Genomic DNA, 21,313 nt, shown 5'->3' with positions numbered 1-21,313 from the left:
AGGACGATGAAGAGAAGAAAGCTATAAAAGGTACAAACTGAAGAAAGCACAGTGAGGGAGAAGGCTATGATTAGTGAATGAATAACAGAGGGGGGAGTGAGGGGAGGAAACTGAAGAAAAAAATCAAAAGTGAGGCCCCCTCAGGTGCCTATTGGAAGAAGATGCTTTTGTCTCCTGAGGTAAGGGCCTTGGGTTACCCCAGAAGGTGGTGGAAGATTAGGAGGGAGAGAGTGTCCCTGAGAAATATGGCAGAAAGTGGGTGGGCAGAGGTAAAAGTACCAGCAGCTGCACTGTAGGGATCTCCTGGGAAATTTCTGTATTGGAAGACTCATTCTGTAATTAAGAGAAGGAAATCCTTTCTGTGACATTTTTCACAAAATGCCCACATGGAATTTATATACTAGGTATAATTTATCCTTTAATTACTACACAAATAAAATTTTACACATTCTTTCTCCTTGGCTATGCCCTCTCCAAGGAACTTGTATTGCTGATGCCTAGGGAGAAAATTGCTCCTTTCTCCTTGAAAGCCCATACAATTTGAACTTGAAGTTCTTTTGTGAAGAGGACTAGAGAGAAGGTTCTTAGGTGCTTTAGGGAAGTTATCTGAGCTTCACAGGTTTTCTTCACAAGTGCTTCAGCATCAATACCAGGAAACCATGTAGGTGATCCCTTTGCCTGGGGGCCCCCTATGACTCATGACACTCCAGAGTGCCTCCATCAACTTCTCAATCTCTTGTAACTATTCCCTTGGCTGTATCCCACAGGACCAAAAGTTCTATGAGTGTGGAGTGTGCTGTCCTTGTTGCACACCAACTCTAGCCCCTAGTAAGTCCCTGACCTGCCTAGGATGCCCATTATTTATTGAATGAATGAATACTGGTTTTCTAATTTACCTCTGAGTAAACTTGGTTGATATGCTTACCCTCAGTGAGTTCTGGTTTTCTTTATCTGAAAAGTGAAGATAATGAGTGGTGTGTGGTGACCATTACACACATGGATGTAAAGTGCTCTTAGAAGGTCTACTCAGAGGAGGCTCTTGGTGTGTGATCACCGTAAGCAGTTCTTGTCCCATGGCTAGGCATAGAGTTCACCCCCAAACACACCCAATTCCCTGCAAACCTGCTGTGGTAACCCATCACAAGATTCCATGAGTTTCCATAGTTATCAGCTGAAATTTCAGAAAAGTTTTATTTTTATACGTGTACTTGGGATAATGATGTTTGTCTCATTCCATTATCTTTCCTTTCCCCCATACCCTTCTCACCCCTCATTTCCCTCTATACAATCCAATATTCCTCCATTCTTCCCTTACTCCCTCCCTACCCCTCTACCCCTATTATGTATCAGCATGCACTTATCAGAGAAAACATTTGGCCTTTGTTTTTTGGGATTGGCTTATGTCACTTACCATGATATTCTCCAACTGCATCCATTTACCTGCAAATGCCATAAGTTTATTCTTTATGTAATATTCCATTGTGTATATACACCACAATTTCTTTATCTATTCATCTATTGAAGGGCATCTAGGTTGGTTCCACTATCTAGCTATTGTGAATTAAGCTGCTATAAACATTGATGTGGCTGCATCACTGTAATGCTGATTTTAAGTCCTTTGGGTATAGACCAAGGAATGGGATAACTGGGTCAAATGGTTGTTCCATTCCAAGTTTTCTAAGGAATCTCCATACTGCTGTCCACAGTGCTGCACCAATTTGCAACCCCACCAACAATGTATAAGTGTACCTTTTTCCCCACATCCTCGCTAACACCTATTGTTGTTATATTCTTGATAATAGCCATTCTAATTGGGGTGAAATAAAATCTTAGGGTAGTTTTGATTTGCATTTCTCTTATTACTAGAGATGTTGGACATTTTTTAATATATCTGCTGGTCACTTGTATATCTTCTTCTGTGAAGTGTCTGCTCAGTTCCTTAGCCCATTTATTGGTTGGTTTATTTACATTTTTGGTGTAAAGTTTTTTGAGTTCTTAATAAATTCTGGAGATCAGTGCTCTATCAGAAGTGTGTGTGGTAAAAATTTTCTCCCACACTGTAGGCTTTCTCTTCACATTCTTGATTGTTTCCTTTGCTGAGAAAAACTTTTAGTTTGAATCTATGCCATTTATTGATTCCCACTTTTATTTCTTGTGCTTTGGGAGTCGTGTTAAGGAAGTCTGATCCTAAGCCAACATGATGAAGATTTGGGCCTACTTTTTCTTCTGTTTAGTGAAGGGTCTCTGGTCTAATTCCTAGGTCCATGATACATTTCAAGTTGAGTTTTGTACAGGGTGAGAGATAGGGGTTTAATTTCATTTTGCTGCATATAGTTTTCCCAGCACCAATTGTTGAAGAGGCTCTCTTTTGACCATTGTATGTTTTTGACACCTTTGTCTAGTATGAGACAACTATATTTATGTGGGTTTGTCTCTGTGTCCTCTATTCTGTAACATTGGTCTACCTGTCTATTTTGGTGCCAATACCATGTCATTTTTGTTGCTATTGCTCTGTAGAATAGTTTAAGATCTGGTATTGTGATATCTCCTGCTTCACTCTTCCTGCTAAGGATTGTTTTGGCAATTCTGGGTCTTTTGTTCTTCCAAATGAATTTCATGATTGCTTTCTCTACTTCTATGAGGTACATCATTGAGATTTTAACTGGAATTGCTTTGAATCTGTATAGCGCTTTTGGTAGTATGGCCATTTTGACAATATTAATTCTGCCTATCCAAGAACATGGGAGATCTTTCCATCTTCTAAAGTTTTCTTTAATTTCTTTCTTTATTGTTCTGTAGTGTTTATTGTAGAGGTCTTTCACCTCTTTTGTGAGATTGATTCCCAAATTTTTTTGAGGCTATTGTGAATGGGATAGTTTTCCTAATTTCTCTTTCTGAGGATTCATCACTTATGAATAGAAATGTATTAGATTTATAAGTGTTGATTTTATATCCTGCTATTTTGCAGAATTCATTTATGAATTTTAGAAGTTTTCTGGTGGAATCTTTTGTCTCCTCTAAATACAGAATCATGTCATCAGCAAATAGTGATAGTTTGAGTTCTTTTTTCCTATTCATATCCCTTTAATTTCTTTGGTCTGTCTAATTGCTCTGGCTAGAGTTTCAAGGACGATGTTGAATAGAAGTGGTGAAAGAGGGCATCCCTACCTCATTCCAGTTTTTAGAGGGAAAGCTTTCAATTTTTCTCCATTTAGAATGATGTTGGACTTGGGCTTAACATAGATAGCCTTTACAATGTTGAGGTATGTTCTATTATCCCTGCTTTTCCTAGTGTTTTAAGCATGAAGGGGGAAAATATTTTATCAAATGCTTTCTTTGCATCTACTGAAATAATCATGTGATTCTTAACTTTAAGTCTGTTGATGTGGTGATTTACATTTATTGATTTCTGAATGTTGAACCAACCTTGCATCCCTGGGATGAACCCCACTTGATTGTGATGCACTATCTTTTTAATATGTTTTTGAATGGGATTTGCCAGAATTTTGTTAAGAATTTTTGCATCTATGTTCACCAGGGATATTGGTCTGAAGTTTTCTTTCTTTGATGTGGCTTTGTCTGGTTTTGGTATCAGGGTGATACTAGCTTCATAGAATGAGTTTGGAAGGGTTCCATCCTTTTCTATTTCATGGAATACTTTGAGGAGTATTGAAATTAGTTCTTTAAAGGCCTTGTAGAAATCAGCTGAGAATCCATCTGGACCTGGCTTCTCTTTGTTGGTAGGCTTTTGATGGCTTCTTTTATCTTATTGCTTTAAATTGATCTATTTAAATTGTGTATTGCCCTCCTGATTCAGTTTGGGTGGATCATATGTCTCTAGAAATATGTTGATGTCTTCAAGATTTTCTATTTTCTTGGAGTATAGATATTCAAAATAGCTTCTAATTATGTTTTGTATTTCAAAAGTGTCTGTCATGATATTTCATCACAAATTCTAGAAATTTGAGTTTTCTCTCTTCTTCTCTTCATTAGTGTGGCTAAGGGTTTATCAATTTTATTTTTTCAAAGAACAAACTCTTTGTTTTATCAATTGTTTGAATTTTTTCTTTTGTTTCAGTTTCATTGATTTAAGTTCTGATTTTAATTATTTCCTGTCTTCTATGACTTTTGGTGTTAATCTGTTCCTCTTTTTCTAGGGTTTTGAGATATAATATTAGGTCATTTATTTGTTGACTTTTTATTCTTTTATTGAATGCACTCCATGCAATGAGTTTTCCTCTTAGTACTGCTTTCACAGTGTCCCAGAGATTTTGATGTGTTGTATCATTGTTCTTGTTTACCCCTAAGAATTCTTTTGTTTCCTCCCGGATGTCTTCTGCTATCCATGCATCATTCAATAGCATATTATTTAGTCTCCAGGTGTTGGAGTAGTGGCTATTTTTTATTATTGATGTCTAATTTCATTCCATTATGATCTCATAGAATACAAGGTAGGAACTCTATTTTTTCGTACTTGCTAAGAGTTGCTCTCTGGAATAATAACATATGGTCTATTTTAAAGAAGTATCCCTGTGCTGCTGAGAAGGAAGTGTATTTGCTTGTTGATAAATGGAATATTCTATATATGTCTGTTAAGTCTAAATTATTGATTATGTTCTTGAATTCTATGATTTCTTTGTTCAGTTTTTGTTTGGAAGATCTATCCAGTGGTGAGAGAGGTATGTTAAAGTCACCTAGTATTATTGTATTGTGGTATATTTGATTCCTGAATTTGAGAAGGATTTGTTTGATGTACAGAGATGCTCCATTGTTTGGGACATAAATATTCACAATTGTTGATTTATGATTCCCTTAAGCAATATGAAATGTCCTTCCTTATCCCTTCTGACTAATTTTGGCTTGAAGTCCACTTTATCTGATATGAGGATGGAAAACCCCTGCTTTTTTGCTGAGTCTGTGTGCATGATATGTTTTTTCCCATCCTTTCACCTTCAGTCTGTGGATGTCTTTTCTTATGAGATGAATCTTTTGAAGGCAGCATATTGTTGGGCCTTTTTATTTTTTTAATCCAATCTGTAAGTTTATTTCTTTTGATTAATGAGTTTAACCCATTAACATTCCAGGTTATTGTTGAGATGTGATTTATATTCCCAGTCATTTTGCCTTATTTTTGATTCTCGACTTAACTTGGTTTTTCCTTTGATTGGTTTTTCCTTTAGTGTAGTTCCTCCCTTTGCTGACTTTCATTGTTGTTCTTCATTTCCTCCTCATAGAATATTTTGCTGAGAATGTTCTCTAGTGCAGGCTTTCTATTTGTAAATTCTTTTAACTTTTGTTTATCATGAAAGGAGTTTATTTCATCATCAAATCTGAAAACTAGTTTTGCTGGGTATAAGATTCTTGATTCACATTCTTTCAGAGCTTGAAATATGTTGCTCCAGGCCCTCCTAAATTTTAGGTCTGAGCTGAGAAATCTGCTGATATTCGTATTGGTTTCCCCACCACCACCACATGTAATGTGATACTTATCTCTTATGGCCTTTAAGATGCTATCTTTATTTTGTATGTTGGGCATTTTGGTGTGGCTCTGTTGTTAATTTGTGTATTTGGTGTCTTGTAAGCCTCTTGTATTTGATTTTCCATTTTATTATTCAGGTTTGGGAAATTTTCGATATTATTCCATTGAATAGATTATTCATTCCTTTGGTTTGCATCTCTGTGCTTTCCTCAATCCCAATAATTCCCAATAATTTGTTCTTTTCATGTTATCCCTTAATTCCTGAAGGTTCTGTTCATGATTTTTTTTATCACAGTCTTTGCGTGATCAAATTTATTTTCAAGATTAAATATTTTGTCTTCATTGTCTGAGGTTCCGTCTTCCGAGTGATCTATTCTGTTGGTGAGGCTATTGAATTTTTTAATTTGGTTTATTGTTTCCTTCATTTCAAGGATTTCTGTTTGTTTGTTTGTTTGTTTTCAGAATCTATATCTCTTTATTGAAATGATCTTTTGCTTCTTGCATTTGCTCCTTTAACTGTTCATTGGAGTGATCATGCATTGCCTGCATTTGCTCTTATATCATCCTTTACTTCACAGATCATTTTAATTATGTACATTCTAAACTCTCTTTCTGACATTTCTTCTACTGTACTGTCAATGGATTTTATTAATATAGCATCTTGGTTTGTTTGGGGTCCTTTCTTCCCTTATTTTTTTCATGCTGTTCATGTATCTTCTCCTCTGGTATGGGGATCCAAGGTATTACAGTTTCCCCCCTATAGTTTTATAGTGTCCCTGCAGGTTTCCAATACCTCACCTTTAAGGGGGAGATCAATATTAGCAGCACACAATACAAACGATATGCAGTCTTAAATTAAATATCCCCTAAAAGACGTTAACAGTATTGTTGTATAAACAGAGATGATGAGTTTGATTATTATCTAGAGCATGAACAATAGGTTTGCAATAAGGTCTACAATTTCTAATGGTAGACAAAAAGGATAGGGAGGGGTGTAGGATATAACGTTAATGAGAAGATCGTAGGAAGAGTGAAAGCAGAATCAAAAGAAGTTGGTTGCCAGCATGAGAAAAGGGAGAAAGAGACTCCTAGGAAACAGATAAGAGTAAAACAGAGAGAGTGAGAAAAATACTTTAAAAAATAGAAAAATAGGAATAATAATTTTTAAAAATCTACAATAAAATTGTAATATACTATTCAAACCTCCCAGTCTTCAGTAGCCTGATGTATGAAAGGTACTTAGTAATGTGGTATCCCAGGATGGGAGCTGCCCCAACTAAAGATGGTGGCATCCATATTAGGAATAATCCATGATGGCAGGCAGAGGTGTCCCCACGTGTTGGTAGATGGGAAGCCATAGCACAGTGTTGAATCTGCACGGCGGCAGGGGCGGGTGTAGCACTGGAGATCACAGGCTGGGTCTGGGCAGCATTACTCAGTGCTGGTGGGCTGGGCCTGGGTGGTGCTGTGCTGGAGTACCTACAGATGTACTCTTATTCGCTACACTAAGATCTTCTGCAGGACCTCCTTGTCCTAGAGTTTTCTTTGTGAGTTTTCCTGTTGTATATTACATGAGGGTTTTTGTTCATTATTCATTTTTGCTGTACTCTGGATGCAAGCATTTTTAAGCATTTTATTGGTACTCTGATTGTTCTTCATATAGGTATAGCCATACCAACATCATTTCTGTCAGCTGGAGTAATTGCCTTAACACCTGTAATGACTACAAGAAATTCATTTTATGCTCATACTAATTTCCAATTTTCTTGTATTTAAAACATGATTCAGATAATTTATTAGAATACTTACCAACTTTCCCAAAAACATTCAGTAAAATGAAACTGACTCCCAACTGATTACAACAGTCATTATTACTGTGTCAATGCACAGTAGCCCACATAAAGTGGGAGAAAAAAATGGAAAGGTAAGTTGAAATGTTAATTTAACTGTCTAATTACAGAGAGTGAATTTTACATGATAGCTTTAGTGATCCTTAAAAAGTTTGTGAGTGGGGCAAAGTGCTGAAACCAGTATTTAAGAAAACTTTGCTCTTGGTATGCAAGATATTGGAAGAGAAAGAAAATACCAGGTAAACATCTGGAAACAGAGAATACAAGAGTAAGCATGAAGGACTTTTGAAGATAGGAAGAAGCAATGTCAACTATGATATGTTGGATATTTTGCTTAAGAGCAAAGTAGAACATACGAATCCTACAAAAACAGCTTCATGCCATAATCATGCTCATAAGTTGTAAAAAAGACACATACACACATCATTCCCCATTTTAGAAGTCGACTAAAGGATTCAATCCCATGGATTCAGCACCAACATCCATACAAAGGAAACACCTACCATTGGGTCTCTCCTTTATCCTTGGAGCTCATGAAGTTAACTGCAGCACAACACCTCCTCCAACACACACACACACACACACACACACACACACACACACACACACATACACACACACACCACACACACTTCAGTGTGGCCACACGTTTCAAGCAGTTTCTCCCACTAAAAGGACAGTCGACACATTTATTGAGCGCCCACTGTTTGGCAACTGTTGCATATTCATCATCTCAATGAATTTTCAAGACAAACCTGTGACTGTAAGTTATTAGCCTTATATTATGAAAAAAGAAACCATGATTCATAGAAATTAAGGGACTTGATCAAGTACCAGAGTTGGGGGGAGTGGGGCAAATAACATTTTTATTTCAGTAATATCTTACTATTTATAAAACACACTGACATTATTTCTTTGCATCCTAAAGATTATTCTGTTATAAGTGGGAGAAAAGGGTTTTTCAGGGACAGCTTCTTAGATAACATTGTTTGAAGCTATTAGAACTGTACTTGGTTATGGAGATGTCTTTCTCCCAAAATACCAGCTTCCTCCATATTCCCTGTAATTGGCAAGAGCTCTACTTCCCTAGAGTGTACTGAGTCATCCCTTCTTCAGAAACTATCCCTTCTGTGTTTTAACCCTACCCTGTATTAAATCACACCTTTGCAGAACCTAAGAGTGGCAGAGAAAAAACAAACACAGTTGATAGTCTATCTATAGCCTCAACATTTTTATCTGTTCATGGAGAAAAACCCATCCATGCTGATATTAACCTTTCAAGGTTTTAAATTTGCCTTACTAACCTTGCTTGATACTAATGCCTAAAAATGGATCTATCTAAAGAGTGAAGTGAAAGTTGTGCCCATTGATTTGATTGGTTCATGGAGAATATTCTGGATCTTTTTCCTGTCCCCACAAAGAACATGCACCCAAAGTGATTACTGCAGAGAGTCCAACTGAAATGTCTTACAAAAGCTTGGTTTTCTCTAATCGGTTATTTTTAAATATGAAAATACCTAGAAAATTTTGTGGGGAAAAAAACCCACAAAACTTTCATTATTCTAACATTCTTCACCCTCTCTTTCAAACCCAGAAAGATACTTTAGTGTTTCCCTCTAGAGTGTATATGTGTTGAAAGGAGAGAAAGGAGTTACATTTACCACAATAAACCTGAGTGTGAAACTCCTGAGATTGCTGGCATTGGGTCACTAGCTTTATCTACAGATAAATGCTTGCACAAAACAGATAATGGTTTGTTTTGGAACTATTTTACATATATTTCCCTCAGCTCACCAAAATGATTGTCTTTAGAGCCTGTGTCCGTTATTCCCTTGCTGTTTTCCCTATAATTCAGTTCTCTGAATAAACACAAGGGTCGAGTTACAATTAAAAATAATGAGACCCTACAGGGTCAATGTCCTTGCATGCAATAAAAGGGTGTGGACTAATTGCAGGAGCAGAGATTTTTTTTTTCCTGCATTTTGCTTCACTTTGATTGGTGGACTGGCACTTTAAATAAAGGTTTCTGATCTTCCCTGAATGAGATGTACAGAGCAAGTCCCAGGCACAGTCCAGAAAAAAATTCAATCTTCTTTTCTTAGAACTATCTTGATTAACATCAACAGACCCTGAGAACACAGTGAATGTCAGCATCTAAGGTAAAATGTGATTTTATGGTTTCCATGTGTTTCCTGTAAGTTCTTTTTTCCTATCTCCAGGCAAGCTTTATAAAGAATATTTATCTTCATTTGTCACTAGAAGACGAATAATAGCTTATTATAATCCATTAGCATGTTCCAGAGAAGACATGACTAATACCCATTCAGCTACGCAAAAACAGACTTATCTATAGACCTTTTCTTTTTAATGTCTGTGATTATTAGTGACAGTCCCTAATTTAGAAAAGTATTAGAAGACAAGCAAAAATTTTATTATTCAGGTCTCTATTTGTGTACAAGCAAAGAGGCTTTTGAACTTACAGAATAAATTTAGCAAGATAATTCATTTTAGGAGGGAAAATTGAATTTTGGGACATATTTTCTACTAAAGTCAAAAGAACTTAAAATATTCAATTTACTCTAATTTGAAAAAGATAAGTTTTGGCATAGTTATGTAGATAATCTAAACATCAAATGATATATCCCATACATCTGAAAATAAAGGTTTGTTGGGATTGCACTGCAAGTGTATTTCAAAATTTGTCCCAAAGTTTAAGCAAAGTATAATCTTCTGTTAATGGTACTTGATAGACCAAATTTCACTTAGTGGAAGGGACTTATTCATAATTTGTTTTACGAAATGTAGCATAGCATTTAGAGAATATCTTTACAGGTGGTTTCTAAATGGTCATTTAGATTGCAGCTCCATAATAAAGTGCTAAGATATTTTTAATTGCTTGCCAATTCATTCCAGGAACAACTAAAATATAACTCAGTTGTTGAGCAACATTTTGGATTTTGTGGCGTTTTTTTAAACCAGATTATTTTGGAAGAGCATAGACTCAGACTCATTTTTTTAAATATCTTTTAACCATGATGTACAAATTCACCTGATTTAATTCTCCAACCCATTGTGTTTTAGATTCCACTTTTCAAAATGAAGGACTTGATACTGTTCCTGTGCTTCCTGGAAATGAGTTTTGCAGTGCCGGTAAGTCTGTCTTCTAGAGTATGCCGTAGATAGGTTCCTGATGGTTCAATATCAGGCAATGCTGAAATGACATTGGCTGAGAGTCCATATATGGAATCATTTGATTTAATTCATTGGTGTAGATTCTAATGAATCAGTCATGGTAGTCAAGATAGCAACCTTATTATCAAAAATGAATAAATCAGTCACATAATTTTTCTATTCCAAACAATATTTAAATATTTCAAAGACAATTTCTAAGTTTTATTTCATTCACTTGAAGTTAAAAGACTTAGGTGGCCTCCACAATATATGGCACAATTTTGCTATCAACTCCTTGCTGTATCATTATGAAATTGAAAGAGGAAATTTCTCTGAAAAAAGTAAAGTATACTTCTTCATACTTTAAAAAGGACAATATTGGGGCTGGGGCTGGGGCTCAGTGGCAGAGTGTTTGCCTAACACATGTGAGGCACTGGGTTCAATCCTTAGCACCACATACCAAAAAAAATTTTAAAAAAGCAAATAAAATAAAGGCATGCTATCTATCTACAACTACAACAAAAATTAAATAAATAAAAAGGACAATATTGGTCAAATTACTTTGGTTACTAAACTAGGTAATTCCAGTTAAAGTTAGTACTTGAGTAACTTTTAGGAGTGAAATTGTGTGACAGAGTTGTAGCTTCTTAAATTAAAATATGTCATGGCAATGGGGCTAATTACATGTCACAGTCCAACACCTGATCCACACTATCATATATGGTAAGGATCTTATATGTGCATGATCCTTGGAGCATTACACTACCTCAGTCAATTGTGTAATTCTGATAATAGCAAAGATTTTTTCAGTTGCTGTATGCATGACATGCAATTACAATTACATGCAGATATCATGCATTCAGCAGTGTACTGGGCATTGGAGACATGAAGATACATTAAGCAATGATCTCTTATCTTGAGGAGCTCATGGCTGGCCTCAAATGAACTTCAGACTATTTTGATTCCTTAAGAGAAAAGGTTAACTATTTGGGTTTCTTAAATGTTTTGAAGAGGATGAAAACTACAAGAATGAAATATTTAATTCCTCAATAAAAATCGGATTTCTGTTCTATCATACAAGATGAATTTTAAATGAAAGAAAAATTGAGGTTGCCACCCTAACTTACTAACATTAGGATCCACCGCAATCATCTGATACATTGACATTATGAACCTGACCTAATCTGCACCTTCATCAATCAGGTCCATTCTGAGGAACAGGACAATTGCTTACAATTGTCCATCAAAACAGATATTCTTCTCCTTTTATTTCCTCATGGAAAGTGTATTTTTATTTACATTCATGTAAATGGTGTTTTTTAATTCATGCCTTGGAACATATAGAAAACCAAGTATATTTTGTCCTGTAGTTAAATTCATCTAAGATGTTATGTGTACTCTGGTCAATGGGGAGGAAGAAGACCCTGCTCTTACAATCCTCTCAAATTCTAAACAGTCTGCCCTATCATACACTCTCATACCCATACACACACATGTACTCACAATCATTCTTCCTCTCTATACAGCTAACCTCTTTCTCTATTCAGAGTGTTTGCTACACATTTATAATGTCTTCCCCTCTATTCATGTCCAAAACTGAATTATTTGGAAAAATTTGCACCATGACTTAGAAAGTGGGATTTTGAAAAAATAGGCTGTGAAATATTATGGGGTATAATTCCTGAACTTCTTACTTCTAAAGGATAAATGATCCAAATATATTTATTAGAAATTCCATAAATATGAGTAGCACAAATGAAAAGAAGGCATTATCATTCCTTGACCCTAAATACTGAAAATATCCAAAGAATCAAAGACTTCAAAAATCCATTTACTCTAATTCCTACTCTTCCATTCTCCATTTTGTCCACTGGTATTGCGCATATTAATGTCTGAAAACATAAGGAAGGCTTAAAAAGGTAAATAATTTTATTTTTAAAAATATGTAAATATAACTATAATTTTAACAACTTTTAACAAATGAACACATTGAGTGTAATAGCACAGTACTTAGTGCTAGAAAACTAAGAAAAACTAGACTTGATGTGATTTAAGAATATAAACACAGATCAACAGGTTGATACATTGAGTAATCTTTCACTAAAGATGATGAAAGTCTTGTTAAAGCCCTTTGAATTGGAAGCAAGTTAGGTTTCACACATGATTTTTCTCAATTCCATAAGCCAAAAAAAAGCATGGAGGTTTGCTGAAAGCACATGAAAATTCAGCTAATGTGACCCCTTTGCTTTTTTAAGAAATTTTGTTGCTTTATTTACTTCTATTTTACTACAATCTATTTTGTTATTTTACTTCTCATTGTGTTTAACTTTTTTAAATCAAATTTTGCTTTTAAAGTAACATAGCAGTAAGATGTACACAAAAATAAATGATGCATAGGTAGCAAAATTATTAAATATTATGATAATTCTCCCAAATAACTTAAATTCTTATTCATTCTGTCCAATATACCAATTCATTTGAGTAATAAACCAATATGGTTGCCTCTCAGCTAACCCTTTATGTACTGGGGTCAATTTCTATTCCCAAGATGCATTTAAGAAAGTTTCTAAGAGAACTCAAAATCATTCTTATTTCCATTTAGATGTTTCCTCAGCAAACTGGAACACAAGGCGTGCCACCTGGCATGGCTAGTTTGAGCCTTGAGGTATGTATTACTAGAGTTTGTATATATAATCTTTACATTGGCATGTCCCTAATCACAGAGAGATATGATGGATTGTTTCTCAGTTTTCTTAGTCAGAAGTCTGTGACTGTCATCCTGAGCAGTTCTAGAGAAGTTAATGAGATTTATTAGAGCTTTATTATATATAATTCTATAATTTTAAATTTGCAAGTTCTTTAAGCTTTAGAACATCACCTGTATGTGAACCAAAGCAATAATTATAATTAATACCTTAATATATATTATGTACAAGTTAATATAATTTTGCCATTAATTAAAACACATTGCTCTATAGTCACAGATAATCTATATTTAACCATGCTGCTTATAATATCTAATGTAATAAAATTCTCATGAAGAAAACTTACCTGTACAAAATTCATTTGTTCAAAAGAAGTTCTATAAATGGCATTAGCATTGTACTATAATACCACCTGTAAAGCATGTATTTGCCTTATTCAGTCCTCATAAATAATATATAGTCTGTTTAGAAAACCCCAGAAAAAACCCAGAAACAGAAACTTTTGACCATACAATAAAAAATTGACAGTTATAAATGGAAGTTTAGGGGGCTGTGGTTCAGTGATAGAGCACCTGCCTAGCAAGTGTGAGACACTAGGTTTGATCTGCAGCACCACATAAAAATAAATAAAAATAAAATAAAGATATTGTGTCCATGTACAACTAAGAAAATTTTTTAAATAGAAATTTAAGTGTTCATAAATATCACACTTTTTTCACAAGGCATTGAAAAATTTCCTTCTTTCATAACAATCTGAGGTCAACTAATAGGGCTAGAAGTTTATCTCACATGGAACTTCATTTCATTGAAGTTTTCTTCTCACTTTCAAGCTTAAACTCTATCTACAGTACTCCAATAAATCTTTTCCTATTAAAAAAGTAAAACTGACTTTTGTTGAAATAACCGCATTCTTGATAATCTATCCAGATGTTTCTTCCAATGTTTTTTTATATTTATGATTTTGAAGTCTTTTTTGTTTGGGAAAAAGTTGAAAGTTGGTTTGTTTTGTTTCTAAATTGTTTTTCATGTTGAATTTGTTTAAGATGAAGTAATTTAAGTAGGGGAAAAGATTTTATGAAGCAATATCCTCACAAGTACACATATTTCACTTGAATGAGTCATTTTCTCCTGTTTAATGTGATCCCCCCACACACACACACTTAACTGACACTTTCTCCTTTAATTAATGATAAAAGCAAGCTTGTTGTTTTAATAGAATAACAATAGTGGCAAACCCAAATTTTTACATTTCCATCTCTCAGTGATGATTTGGGTCTACTTACGTTTTATTCAACTTAACCCATCCCAAACTTTATCTCAGTGATGTTAAATGTCATGAGAAATCAACTGGGTCAAAAGATAGATAACAAATGTGACAAACACTAACTCACTTTTTTTTTTTTTTTTAACTTAATAGACAATGAGACAGCTGGGAAGTCTCCAGGGATTAAATGCACTTTCTCAGGTAATCATATTTTCAAATATTTCTACTACAGGAATTAGTGGTGGTGGTGATAGTGGTAACAGCACTGTAATTCATAAAATTTGCTTATGAATAGATAATACCATAAATATTGTAAAAACAAATAAGTAATTGAGATTGCCTAAAACAAAATAAGGTAGGTGAGAGGGGAAAACAAAAACAATATTGAATTATCTTTAGTTTAAAAAAAAAATCCTTTCTTACATTATCAGTTTTATATAGCCCAAAACACATGTGCTTAAAAAGCTGAATCTTAAACAAGTTTATGGCAATACTGCAGTCATACCCAGAACAAAATTTTCGTTTGTTGGAAGGAAGAATTTATCCATTTTATATTAACCAATGTTATTTTTCCCTTTTACATGTATTTCATAATACTGAAATGTAAGCATGTTTTGTTTTGTTTTTTCTCCATGTCCGTAGCTTTCTAGGTTTGGCTTTGGGAAGTCATTTAATTCTTTGTGGTTGCCTGGTCTCCTCCCACCACATTCCTCTCTCCCATGGCTAAGACCAAGAGAACAGGAAACTCAACAGGTAAGTTAATTGTATAAGTGTGTTTGAAACTTCAAGTTTTAAAATCTTTCCCTACTTGTCTTCTTGAAGTTATGTTTTATTATAAATCAATAAGAACTAGCAATTAACCAATAATTAGTCTAATACCAAATAAAACAAATCCTATAACTACTGTTATTAATTGGAATTTTTAAAATTTTCAACCCATTTACATATGCATTTCACATAGAAAGATAATGGTCTCCAAAATACCAAGGATCTATGTTAAATTTATTGTTAGCAAGCACAATAGATAAACAATCCTTGGAACTGAAAACAGATTATAGCTTGGATTGCTTTCATTTTAATCAAAATTACCTAAATATAATTACTCAATGGCTAATTTCAAATGATGACAAACATGCTTGTTAAAACACAATGAACCCTATAGAAGTCAATAAATATATCAGTCTGTTAACCATTATTGATTGGGTGCCTAACAGGTATAAAATTAATCAAACTGTGGTTTGGGATGAAAATAAAGACATTTTAGAATGTCTGTGTTATGGGAGATAAGACAACACATTACAAGGCACTAAACTGCAAGGTAGAAGTAATATCATGAGAGTTTAGACATGTGCAATGGTTGAAGAAGCAAAACAGAGCCAGTTATTTCTAGACTTCCTTGCCAGTTTGAGGAGTTTGCAACTTATCTACAAGCAATTTAGAGCTACTCAGCACAAGTAATTTCTGAAAAAAGCAAATAAACATGGTGGTTTTGACAGAAACTTTTAATTCCAGATGGCCTTCCTCATCAGAAGCATTATACACCAGTCCACATTTAATAGTCAATAAATTATGTCAATGATGATTGTTTCCTCACTTGACTAATTTTTTTTCCAAAATGGACTTCATTTTTCCAAAATGGATGAAGGAATTTGATATGTATTTTATTTAATTAGCTTTTATCTTTTCATTAACTCACAAATTATATAAAGTACCTATCATGTGCCAGGCACTTGTTAGGAACTATATTAATATTAAATACAAGAGCTGTAAGATAAACAAGATACATTACTTTTTCTTAATTACCTGGGGAACAAAGATTTATGACAAATAACTATAATGCAGTGAAAGTGGTAAAATAAAAATACATACAGGTAGTCATAGTAACCCAGAGAAGGAAAAGAATAAATCATTCCATCAGGAAGTTCAAGTAGCTTCCCATCTGCCAGAGCAATGGTGATCCCAAAAGGAGGTAGAAGAAACAAACACACTCAAAATTTCTTCGTATAACATCCGTTCTGCTTCCTATGTAAATGCTGCTTCAAGTTTCCTAGCATCCCTTCCAAATAGAAAGCACCCAAGTCCTTTTGCTGTAGAAATTCTAGGCACCACATCCCTCCCTGACACTCTTTTCAAATTTTTCTACAGTATGAATATTCTTTGCCTGTGCATCCCCCACCTCTCCCATCACAGCCATCCCTGCAGCCTCAACAACCAGGACTGAAACCTTTCCTCCAGCCCACTGCTGCAACCGCCATCCAGGCAACAGCCCAGAAGGGTGGGCCTCAACCTCCAATGCACCCAGGGCAGCTCCCCTTGCAGGATGGAGAACCACCAGCAACTGAGCAACAGGTGGCACCATCAGAGAAGCCACCAACGTCTAAGGTAATTCTTTTCTCTATGGTCTGATCAGGATCACCTACTAACCTAATGAAAGAAAACTAACTTGCAGGCCCTATTTAAATAATCACAGCCCTCAGAACGAATGCATTAAAATATATATATATATGTTACTGATCAGCCTTTCATTTTGAGGACTTATTTTTTGAGTAAAACATAAATATCCATTTCTACCCTTTACCACCAGAGATAGGACACATTCAGAAAAGATCTCGTGCTTTTAAAACTTGGCTTCTTAGTTGCAAAAGATAGAAGTTTCCACAGGATGCAGGGCAGGCCAGAGAGTCCAGGAAATCTATCATTGTTTTTCCATGTGTTAGAAAGACAAGGAAAGGATTGATCCTTCAGCATAACAAGTAGGATCTTATTTTATTGCCTCTCTACAAAGATGACAACCAAAAGTACAAAATACTTTAATAAAGTATTTTTTACCTTTTTAATAAAGTATTTTTTACCTTTAATAAAGTATCTTTGATAGAGAAAAGAACAATGGACAGAAAAAGGAGGGTACCATGTAACTATTATACTGGAAGTATTTAACATTCTCCCATGTCATCCTGACTACAATCTAGAAAGACAGACATACAACATAAAGGTAATATCTATAAAAATAGATATTATCATCTTTAGTAAAGACAAGAAGATAAACTTTAAGAAATTACAGAATTTGGCCAGGATTACATAAAATCGAAGTGGCAGAGCCAGAATTCAAACCAAGTATGTTCTAAGTCCAAAGTTTATTACTTTTTATTTGGCAAGATATAGGAAAATCTGACCAGACACACAAAATAAAATTTAAAGGAAAAGTGAATTTTAGATCTGGCAAATTGTCTTGCCAGTACACTTGAGTCACGTTAGTGAAAGACAATTGTAAACTCTTGGGTCACCCTCTCAAAGAACTAAAAGAAAATGAAACAGAGAAACATTTTAAATTATTTTATTGTAATTGTAAATAAGTGTCTGTTCAGTTTGTCTATTTTGACTGGTAACTTTAATCCTTATCTATGATATAGCTCCTGGTAATGGATTTTGCTGGTCCACAAGTTCCATCAGTAAGTACAGATCTCATTGAGATACTTTCTTAGGAAAAATATTTCTGTTTTTCAAAAAAAAAATTGAATGAAATTTTTAAATTACAGGTCTTTTGTTTCCTTAAATGTTAAGTACTAATTCTTCATAGTAGTCCATCTGAAAATGTATTTCATATCATTCTTATATATTACTAGAGTGGTATTTGCTGATGTGAATTATTTATTCTATTTTCTACCACTTAAAGTTGTTCCATATAGCCCGTTTGATATCTCGGGGACCAATTCCACAAAACAAACCATCAGCAGTAAGTTTGTTTGTTTTTTAAATACAGTTTCTCTGTTTGCAATTAATTTAAAAGTTCTTCCCTTGGAAAAAACATTTTGTGATGACCATTTTATTTTGCATAGCTTTATCCAGGAATGTTTTACACATCCTATGGAGCAAGTCAACTGGTAAGTCCAATTCTATTAAAAGTCTGTTTAATTTAATCATCTTGAGGTCTAAAATTATAAAAATCCAGACCTCACACAAGATATTGCAAATAAATATTCTCTAAATGCCTACATTATCAACTGAAATGGTAAGGAGGCACAGTTCCCTATTCGGATAATTCTGACCAGACACACACAATAGCATTAAGGAAAAGTGAATTTTAGATCTGGCAAATTGGCTACATTTATTCAAGAACGACTGGACTTTCTACTCTGCCTCTGGGTATTGCATTAATATTAAGGCTGAAGGAAATGCTAAATGACTTTTAGCTTTGTTTTGAGTAGATAAGAAGGTAATAAAAGACAGCTGGTTCATAATACGATGCACTGCTTCTTTTTGAACAGAATGCACCTGCCAGGCTTGGCATCATGAGTTCAGAAGAAATGGCTGTGAGTACTATCTTCTAACTTTTAAAATAGTGACTAAGAAAGAACAATCATAGAAGACTAGCTACAAGAGACACTGTGAAAGTAGTCAAAAGAGCACAGGACTCAGATTTTTCCACTCCCAAACCAGAAGCTTGATTCTGAAGTACTATCAAAAGATTTCATCATGTTTCCTATATAGGAAATCCTATATTTTTAATGATAACCATTCTTGAATATAGAGTTCTGCCCCATTCCACGTATATGATCAGAAAAGATACCTCTCCTGAAAGACCCTCAGCATTGAACTACAAACACTTTCCAAAAAAAGATACCTGCAATTCATACACAATCCCTTTCTTTCTAGGACCATTTAATCTCCTAAATACTCAATTTGATAGCAGCAAAAAATAATTCACATCACAAAATTAAAGGATCAAAAAGGAAAAGAAAATTAGCCAAGTTTAAAATTTATATTTATTTATAGTTATTATTATAAACTTTAAAGTGCATTAAGTCAATGATAGTATATTCTTATATTCACATCACATATGAATATTACAATTTTAAGTTTGAGACCAAAAAACTCACACAACTTGACATTTTCTCTCAGAAATTCCTGTTACATCTGTTAAAACACAAAGAAAAAGTTATACTAAATTAACAAATTATTGTCAACTACATATCCTATCAAATTAATAAATATATACACATGCTATCACTAAAAGAAAACTCACAGCTCAACATTTTTGAGTGCCTTTTGCTTGCCATATGCGTTGGAAAATATTATAAATAAGATAAATAAGATTCCTGCTTTTACAGAGCTTATATTCTAATGAACAGAAAAGACAGGTACAGTGCAGATAATGTGAAATTCATGTGATAAGGAGAATCACTGTCTTATTAAAGAGAGAGAGAGGAAGAAAGGAAATGTAACTAACCCAGACCAAGGATTTACAGCAAGAGCTGAGACTTAGAATAGAGCCAGGAGAAGATAGAAGGAAAGAGCATTGTATCTATATAACATGAACACAATTGGCTGCAAATTAAAAATTCAAATTAAGTGCTAATTACCATCTTATAATATTAATCAAGTTATTTATATTCTGCCTCGTTCCCAAGAGATTTTGTGGTGGCTTATGAAAAACACACAATAAAAATAGCCAAAGAAACTTGAAGGTAGGATTCAAAGTGAGTCAAAACTGTAAGGAAATGAGAATACACACACATGAGTCACACAATTCTGATCAACCACAAACAGTCCCAGATTTGGGCTCCCATATTTCTTGTAGTAAAGGTAGAAAAGAAACATGATAAGTTCTGGAATACCGTGAAATTCCATTGACAAGATCCTCCAAAACATCAGTCAACAAACACAGTTATGGATTTCAGTTTTTCTTTGTAGTAGCCATTTCAATTGCTCATTGTTTTCTTAAAATTAAATTCAAACTAATTTTTTCTTTCGTCTGTCCTGTGCCCCACTGCTCGCCTTACCCTCCAGCCAAGCATAGTGAAGGGCCTCTTTCTACCTTACACAGAAGTGGCTTTCTTCCACTTGGATATGTGCAGAATATTTTCTGTTATATTTTAAAGCCAATTCAGGGAGAAAAATGCTTACACAAAGCTGTCAGCCAGTTCCCTGTTCTCCATCAATGTTTTCCTAGATTCTCAGTGAATATGACCAAGTATAATTGCATGGCATTGTTAATAGCATGTACTAATAGTGTCTTTGATAAATGTTGATTTTTCCAGGGAGGAAGAGGAGGCCCCATGGCCTATGGAGCCATGTTCCCAGGATTTGGAGGCCTGAGGCACAGCCTTAGGAGAATGTCCACCAATCCAGCCATGGGTGGAGATTTTACTCTGGAATTTGACTCCCCAGTGGCTGGAACCAAAGGTCCTGAGAAGGGAGAAGGAGGTGCACAAGGCTCCCCTGTGCAGGAAGCCAACCCAGCCCATCCAGAAAACCCAGCACTCCTTTCACAGACAGCACCTGGTGCCCACGCAGGGCTCCTTGCTTTCCCTAATGACAACATTCCCAGCCTGGCAAGGGGCCCTGCAGGGCAGAGAAAGGGACCCCTTGGGGTCACCCCAGCATCTGCTGACCCACTGATGACCCCTGAATTAGCTGAGGTTTATGAGACCTATGGGGCTGATGTTACCACACCCCTGGGTATGGGAGAGGCAACCATGGATACCACAATGACCCCAGATACTCAGCAAACATCAATGCCAGGACACAAAGTCCACCAACCCCAGATGGTACATGATGCATGGCATTTCCAAGAGCCCTGACAACCTTGAGGTATCAGTTATTTCTGTATGCACAAGCTTCCCAGTTTTGTCCCCATAGTGTACCTTTTTGCTAAAACACTTATTACCTTCTACAGCAAAGGCATTGAAGACGCTAAGCATCTATTAATAAATACAAGTGGCTAGAAATAGTGTAGGTTCCCTTCTTGCTTTCATTCTCTTATTGAAATAAAATGTGTTGACTCTCTCTATGATTTAGAAACACTATCAACAGAAAGTCTAAGAGTCTCAGCATTTGATAATCT

At 34.9% G+C, this 21,313-nt stretch overlaps 1 protein-coding gene across 1 annotated transcript; it reads left to right on the top strand.

Moving 5' to 3' along the window:
• Positions 1–9,383: 9,383 nt before the first annotated feature.
• AMBN (ameloblastin) lies at positions 9,384–21,312 on the top strand. The gene is made up of 11 exons (XM_079153062.1): positions 9,384–9,488; positions 10,411–10,479; positions 13,103–13,165; positions 14,623–14,670; positions 15,112–15,222; positions 16,615–16,851; positions 17,880–17,918; positions 18,143–18,202; positions 18,306–18,350; positions 18,735–18,779; positions 20,508–21,312. Exons 1-11 carry the CDS (start codon positions 9,474–9,476, stop codon positions 21,048–21,050), a joined length of 1,275 nt encoding a protein of 424 aa, XP_079009188.1. The 5' UTR covers positions 9,384–9,473; the 3' UTR covers positions 21,051–21,312.
• Position 21,313: the final 1 nt, after the last annotated feature.

Source organism: Sciurus vulgaris (genome assembly GCF_902686455.1).
Source record: "Sciurus vulgaris genome assembly, chromosome: 9".
In the NCBI taxonomy this organism is placed as follows: domain Eukaryota; kingdom Metazoa; phylum Chordata; class Mammalia; order Rodentia; family Sciuridae; genus Sciurus; species Sciurus vulgaris.
The sequence above is the reverse complement of the archived record's forward strand: the minus strand, read 5'-3'. Positions and strand labels throughout refer to the sequence as shown.

Coding starts and splice junctions, on each gene's coding strand:
- AMBN (XM_079153062.1), top strand. Junction 13,166..14,622: donor TGGCTAGTTTGAGCCTTGAG/GTATGTATTACT, acceptor TTAACTTAATAG/ACAATGAGACAGCTGGGAAG. Junction 14,671..15,111: donor GATTAAATGCACTTTCTCAG/GTAATCATATTT, acceptor CCATGTCCGTAG/CTTTCTAGGTTTGGCTTTGG.